General features: G+C 42.3%; 1 protein-coding gene across 1 annotated transcript; it reads left to right on the forward strand.

Annotated features, from left to right (window-relative positions):
* Positions 1-247: 247 nt before the first annotated feature.
* On the forward strand, positions 248-7,361 carry Gpr119 (G protein-coupled receptor 119). Its single transcript, XM_048450296.3, has 2 exons — positions 248-1,463; positions 6,215-7,361. Exon 1 carries the CDS (start codon positions 452-454, stop codon positions 1,457-1,459), a length of 1,008 nt encoding a protein of 335 aa, XP_048306253.1. The 5' UTR covers positions 248-451; the 3' UTR covers positions 1,460-1,463; positions 6,215-7,361.
* Positions 7,362-7,866: the final 505 nt, after the last annotated feature.

The following is a 7,866-nucleotide window of genomic DNA, read 5'->3' on the forward strand; positions in this document are numbered from 1 at the left end:
AAGCTATGGAGGGAGAAAAGTATAATTAGAGCTAATTAGCTCTTCTGTCAGACAGGAAGCCTTGACGAAGGTCCCTGTCCCTTCATAGCCCTTGAAACATCAATAAAGGGAGGGGGTTCCAATGGACAGTGTGTACCAGGTACTTGGGAGTTGTCTAGTAACTTGAATGGTAGAGGGGGAGGGACTAACTCAGGGCCCGGGGACAGATTTGCTCAGAGATTGCTGCCTTCAGAAAGCTAGAAAAGCAGGAGGCTGAGGACCGAAAAGGAGAGGATGAGTAATCCTAATGACATCAGGAACCCAAAGATGGCATGCTGCCACGCTGTACTGCCAGTAAGGGCCAGAACTGTGCTGGGGCTCTGAACCTACAGCACATCCTATCCTGTCCCATGAGAATTTGAGCTCGAGATTCAGCATGCCCTTGTAAGTGGAAGTCCTGCTACCTCAAGCCATGGAGTCATCTTTCTCATTTGGAGTGATCCTTGCCGTCCTGACCGTCCTCATCATTGCTGTTAATGCACTAGTAGTCGTGGCTATGCTGCTCTCAATCTACAAGAATGATGGTGTTGGTCTTTGCTTCACCTTGAATCTGGCTGTAGCAGATACCTTGATTGGCGTGGCTATCTCGGGGCTCGTTACAGACCAACTTTCCAGCTCTGCTCAGTACACACAGAAGACCATGTGTAGCCTTCGGATGGCATTTGTCACTTCTTCCGCAGCTGCCTCTGTCCTCACAGTCATGCTGATTGCTTTTGACAGATACCTTGCCATTAAGCAGCCCCTCCGTTACTTCCAGATCATGAACGGGCTTGTGGCCGGGGCGTGCATTGCAGGACTGTGGTTGGTATCTTACCTTATTGGCTTCCTCCCACTTGGAGTCCCCATATTCCAGCAGACCACCTACTATGGGCCCTGCACCTTCTTTGCGGTGTTTCACCCAAGGTTTGTGCTGACCCTCTCCTGTGCTGGTTTCTTCCCAGCTGTGCTCCTCTTTGTTTTCTTCTACTGTGACATGCTGAAGATTGCCTCTGTGCACAGCCAGCAGATCCGAAAGATGGAACACGCCGGAGCCATGGCTGGGGCTTGCCGTCCCCCACGGCCTGTCAGTGACTTTAAGGCTGTCCGTACTGTGTGTATTCTTATTGGGAGCTTCACTCTGTCCTGGTCTCCTTTTCTCATCACGGGTATTGTGCAGGTGGCCTGCCAGAAGTGCTCCCTCTACCAAGTGCTGGAAAAGTACCTGTGGCTCCTTGGAGTTGGCAACTCCCTGCTCAACCCACTCATCTATGCCTATTGGCAGAGGGAGGTTCGGCAGCAGCTCTACCACATGGCCCTGGGAGTGAAGAAGGGCTTTGCCTCAATCCTCCTCCTTCTCTCGGTCAAGAATGGTGGTCCAGAGAGGCCCAGAGAAAGCTCCTATCACATCGTCACTATCAGCCACCCAGAGCTCGATGGCTAAGATGGTAAGAAAGAAAAGTTTCTAACGTGTCTTTCCCATCCTCATTCTGGATCCCAGCTAAGAATTAATATATTACACCCCAAAATGAGAGAACTTGCCTCAGCAAATTAACCACACAACCTCCCACATCCTACACCCTTAGAATAAGGCAAATGAGGCTGGATCCTGACTTTCATCCAAAATCAGTTTCTCCACCTGCAGATCTCCACCCTTTGCTGCTCTTTGGAAATAGGCCTGATTCCTGGACAGCTAGACTTGCTTCCAGGATCGTACTGCTGAAAATATCAGATCCCGTTTTTATTATAGCAGAGCAATGTTGTCCAATAGAAATATAATGTAAAGTGCATACATTTTATTGTTCTAGTAAATCATGTTAAGAGACAAAAGCAATGTAGAGTTTTTTAAGTCTCAGGCTTTGATTTCTAAATTCTTATTTTAATTGTACATATTTATGTAGTACAATGTGATACTTCAAGTGGCCTGTTACTGATCAAATCACAGTAACATTTCCATCACCTTAAACATTAATATTGATGCTTTATTTAAACCAGTATATTCAAAACATTAATTCAACATTTAATCGATATGAAAACTACTTCTTTCATACCAAACTTTGAAATCAGGTGTGTATTTTACTCTTACAGACCATCTCAGTTCAAACTAACCATATGTCAAATGCTATGAGTAGCCAGTGTCCCATACAAGACAGCACGGCACTAGGGAGATCAGGCGCTTTTCTCGGTAACTATTTATTTTGGTGATTTACTACAACAATGACTCCCATCAAACAGAGTTCCTTCCTTCCCTAATGCAGGAAGTTTTATACATTATACAAGTTTACACTGAACACAGGAATCCAGATCATAGAACGCTTGCCATTCCTCATGAGGCTCAAAACAATGTTTCTTTAGTAAATTCTCTCTCTAGTGATTATTTCTGCTATTAACATCTGAGCCTACCACCCTTTTCAACTCTCTGGTGCTCCATCCCCTCTGTTGCCTCCTATGCCACTGGTAGCTACCTGCTTATGAAAATGCAGAACCACCAATTGAGACACTGTAAGGGAAGAAAGAGAAAAAGAGGTGGGTCCCAAGAAAGGCACTGTCAGGCTCTGAAAAGTGAACTCACCTTGCCCCTCAGAGTTACATGTTCTTGAATTTATTCTGAGATGTGCATCTTCCTAAGCAACTCAGTCATCCAAGATGCACCAAATTTGCACAGGAATCCAGCTCATCTTCTGGGTAGTACAGAAAATGACAATGTTGAAGGCTGAAGATGTAGCTGCCTAATAGAACACTTGCCTAGCAACAGACAAGCTCCTGGGTTCCATCCTCAGTCCCTCCGCAAGCAAATGCCCATGCTTCCAGCTAGCATTGTTGCTTGAGGTCCCTCTGGGCAGCCCTGACAGCAAAAGTCAAGGGCAGAACTGGGGTCCAGAAACTCAGGAACCACACTGTACTTTCCTCTAAGTCTTTTCTCACCCTTAGGGTCTCCACTATGGAATATTAGATATGGCTCTCAGAACACTAGGATTAATAACCTATCCCCCCAAATACTTAGTTGAATACAAAGGGTGGCATGAAGAAAGGAAAACAGTTTGGGTCAACTTTTCTGGGATTTGGACTTTAAACACACTGAAATGTTATTCCCCCTACTAGCTTTAAAATGATGGCTGGATGTGTCCAATGTGCAAAGGCTCATTCCAAGACTCCATTGAAATTCTTCACTCGAATCTGAAATACCATGCAGAAGCCATCCTGCTCTCCACAGGATGGTTATCAATTGGGTTTCTTAACTCTCCGTTAGTCTTCAGTTAGCTCTCAGCGTTCTTGCATCAGCCACTCCGGGCTAAAAACCACTTCATTGACATTCCATACACTTTAAAATCCCTTTTCATGCCAGGCGGTTCCTGGCACTAAAGAGGCAGAGGCAGGTGGATCTCTATAAATTTGAGGCCAGCCGCATCTACTGGTTTATAAAGCTAGTTCCAGGGCAGGCTCCAAGCTATAGAGAAACTCTGTTTCGAAAAAACAAAAACAAGCAGACAGAAACTCAAAAACAAATAAAAAATCGCTTCTCACTATCCTCCATTTATGAGCCTGGTTCCTGCTGCTCTATACCAGCCCACACCAAGCCTGCTTCGGTGAGATTCTCTGTGACTGCACTGTTTGCCACTATAGCTCAGAGAGGAACAGGCTTGCTCCCACCACAGCAACTTTTATACTTCTGCAACCCAGGAAGTTTTTGCTTCTTGAGTAGATGTCAAAACCCAATCAGCCTCAGAACCATCATGTAATGGTTGATCTTCATTAGAATGAACTTGCTAAAATACAAATTAGAAGTCGGTTTCAGATAAAATTGAAAACCGGTTCAATGTAATCTCCCCACCCCCATCTCTGCTGGTGTTCACAGCTTAATTTCCTGCCCTTACTGAAAAGGACAGAGCTTGGTAAGATGATATAAGTTACATTTAATTAGCGTGATTTAATCATTTCACATCAAGGCATTACATTGCCCTCCCTGAATATACACTTATTTTTCAACAAAAAGTATGGAAATTAAAGGTATTTCAAAGCTGTAAGAGAAAAGCAGGACCTAAGGAGGAAGCTAGTTGGTAGGTGAGCTATCAGCTTCCGTGTAAGAAAGAAACCCTGCTATCTCTGTAAGGAACATGTGTAGTTGAGAAATCACAGGCTTTGGAGTCCAACAGACAAGTGCACCCCTTTAACACCAGCACTCAGAAGGCAGGGGGATCTCTGTAAGTTCGAGGTCAGCCTGGTCTACAGAGTGAGTTCCAGGACAGTCAGGGCTACATGGAGAAACCTTGTCTCAAAATAACAAAAAAGGGTGGTGGAGAGCTTAGACTCACTCTAATGTTCAAGTCCACTGTCATCTTCAGAGTAAGTTCTATTTTTATTCATCTTTTGAAAAAAATAATTTATTTTTATTATTTTGTGTGTATGAGTATTTTTCCTGCTTACACATCTGTGCACCACATGTGTCTGGTGCCCAAGGTGGTAGTGAGCTTCCCTTCCATATGGGTGCTAGGAATACAAAACTTGGGTCCTTTCGCAAGAACAAGTGTTCTCAAGCACTGAGCCAAGCCTCCAGCCCCACTTCTTACAATTCTTAAAATAAATTAAGAATTATTTTAAATTAAATTAAATAATTCATTTCCTCTTCTGTTAAACTGGGGCAATCAGGGCAACCCTATCTATGTAGTAAGGAACAACTCAGGTAATGTATGTCAAGATGTCTAGTAAACTACACGACATTTGCCTCTTCATCAAAGAAAATCCTAGCAGGGCAATGCCTTTGATCCCAGCACAAGGCAGACAGAGGCAGGTGGATCTCAGTGAGTTCAAGGCTAGTCTGTTCTACAGAGCGAGGTCCAGGACAACCAGGGGTACTTATAGATAACTTGTCTCGAAAAAGTAAGAAAGGGAGGGAGGGAAAGAGAGAAAAAAGAGAAAGGAAGGAAGGAAGGAGAAAGGAAGGAAGGAAGAAAAGAAAGACAGAAAAAGAAAGGAAGGAAGGAAAGGAGAGGAGAGGAGAAAAGAGGAAAGAAAGGGGAAGGAAAAAGCCACAAAGAATAAAACATATAAGTGACCCATTTAAGGGAGTCTATTACATTCAGATATTATGATCTACAAAGGCTCAGAACTGTAAAAACTTCACCTGATGAATAAGCCTTTTTTTGAAAAAAAATGTTTTTTTTTTTTCAGACAGGGTTTCTCTGTGTAGCCCCAGCTGTCCTAAAACTAGCTCTTGTAGATCAGGCTAGCCTCAAACTCCGAGTGCTGGGATTAAATCCGCCTGCTCCTGCCTCCCAAGTGCTGAGATTAAAAATGTGTGTCACTACTGCCCGGATTTTTTTTTGAGATAGAGAGAGATAAGACTTGAGGTACAGGGACTAGAGAGAATGTTCAGTGATTAAAATCACTTGCTGCTCTTGCAGAGAACCTAGTTTTATTTCCAAGCACCCACATGGTACCTAACAGACGCCTGTAACTCCAGTTCCAGGGGATCCAAAACCCACTTCTGGTCTCTGTGGTTCACAATTATACACTCAGGCTCACATACATACATATAAATAATAATTTTTTAATATATGCAGGAGTTAGAGGCCAGCCTGGCCTACAAAGTGAATTCCAGGACAAACAGGGCTATGTAGGATGTAACTCACAAACATAACTCCAGTTCCAGAGACTCTGATACCCTCTTCTGGCCTCCGTAGACACTGAACACATGTGGTTCACATTCTGGCAAACACTCGTATAAATAAAATGAAGTAAAAATAAATAAAACCTCAAAAAAAGATTCAAGGTGCAAAAAAAAAAACCAAGCTGTAAATCTAATACCTTATCAGCATACCTTATCAAACCAGACACTAGTAATATTAAACACTTGTACCTGCAATTAAGAACCTTATGTTAAATAAGTTTCCAAAACCAGAGATACATAATGCTAGGCAAAAGTTTAATGGCTTATTTTGACAAAGACTCCTTCACAGAGAAAAGGAAACAGTAAGATTTCATTTACACATCCAACGGTAACCCACAGGCTTACAAAGAAGCCAGATTCTATTCAGCAACTATCAAACATCCAAAAGATATAAAGACTCTGACACAATCAATTAGAGCTATCAGTTATTGTTAAGTTTATTGTAAGTTTCCTGTATGAATTGTGCCTTGAGCAAGTTTCATATTAAATCCTTGGGAAACTAAACTTATGCATTTCATACTTCTGTTTCAGTTTCAGGACTTCTCTCAAGAACACGAAACCACATACCTTCCTGTATAATGTGTCTTGGGTGTTTTACAATTGGTAAAGTCAAGTTGTCTTGACCTGCCAACACGCTTCATGACCACTCAGTTCATCTCTAGGAGTTGGCCAGCTAGAATTGCCCTTGGGATATCTTCGTCCTCGATGAAGTGCTAACTGCCTCAAAGGAGAAAGAAAGTCATGAGATTGACTTCATTCTCAGCAGGTTTGGTCACTGGCCAGACTGAACAGAAACCATTGAAATGAGCGAGAATGAGGATTCCTCAAGGACAGGCGCAGAATAAGAGGAAATAAGATGGCAGCAGCTGGGCAAGAAGAATAGCAGTGGACTCCAGGACAGAACACAACTCTTTGAGTAGCACCACCCATGCAAAACTGAGTGATAATTTCAGTACCTTCCGTGCCATCCTTCAAAGGCTGCTGAGAAGTCTGGCATCCACCTGCTTTTCCATGAATCCTCCTTTGCTATTTCTTCAATCTTACAAACTCAGTGGTGGCACCTACAAATGTTAACTGCCATGCATTAATCGTGTATCTGTCCACCTGTATATCCCACAAACATTTAAGAGGTAGGTGCTATGAAACTGCATCCTTGCTGGGGTTTCTTTTAGAGGTGCACACTGATGTATGGGATATATTATTAAACCTTTTGTATTATTAAAACTACTTTTAGTCATTTTAGAAATATTTGAAAATACATAAAATCATTCAGGTGCTTATAATTACACCCTCCAGAGATGGCCACTTTTATTCTCCAGCTTTTTTCCCCCACTTTATATTATATTGTGTGTATTTTCCTAGGTCACTGTGTCTCCTTCAAAAGCGTAACACAATGGTTGTATGTGTGTTTTCAACAAATGAAGATGTAGTATTTTAGTCACTTCTTATAGTTGTGTTCAAATTTAGTATTTCTCATTGTTATATCAGTATAAATAACCTGTGCATAAACCTCTGATGTGCCTCTGTTCAATCACTTAAGGATACAGTCTCCAAAGCAGCATTACTAAATCAACAAGTATTAAGCCTTGATAAGAATTTTTATTCAGGCCATGTGTGGTGGCACATGCCTTTAATCCCAGCACTCAGGAAGCAGAGGCAGACAGATCTCTCTGAGTTTGAGGCCAGCCTGGTCTACATACTGAATTCCAGGACAGCCAGGGCTATATTGAGAAAACTTGTCTCAAAAATATCAACAAAATAATGATAATAATTTTGATTTAGGTTTTTGCTGGCATTCCTTGGAGCGTTAGGCTTCCCTGGCATAGCTACTAAAAGACATCATAAATGAACCACACATGAACAGACAGCACTGACATAACTATCTCAAGGAAATGAAAGCACACACGTTGCTGAAAGCATAAGCCATCCCAGGAAAATAGATTTATGTTAAGACTGGTTTGGTTTATCAGAATGAAATCTTTTGATACACCCTGCTATCAAGATGTTTAACCTATCTCCTGAAACACAGAAAGCTGGACTACAGAACACGGTAGTTTGAGACAACCCTTCCCTGTGACTCCATCAATACAGCACACAGTGTGATATGCAGAGCGCTATCAATTTTGGTGCCAGCACTCAAATTTTTCTGGGGTAATCTGTGTACAATATCACAAACTGCTAAG

Source organism: Myodes glareolus, chromosome X, assembly GCF_982192425.1.
Source record: "Myodes glareolus chromosome X, mMyoGla1.1, whole genome shotgun sequence".
Lineage (NCBI taxonomy): Eukaryota > Metazoa > Chordata > Mammalia > Rodentia > Cricetidae > Myodes > Myodes glareolus.

Coding starts and splice junctions, on each gene's coding strand:
- Gpr119 (XM_048450296.3), top strand. CDS start 452: ATGGAGTCATCTTTCTCATTTGGAGTGATCCTTGCCGTCCTGACCGTC.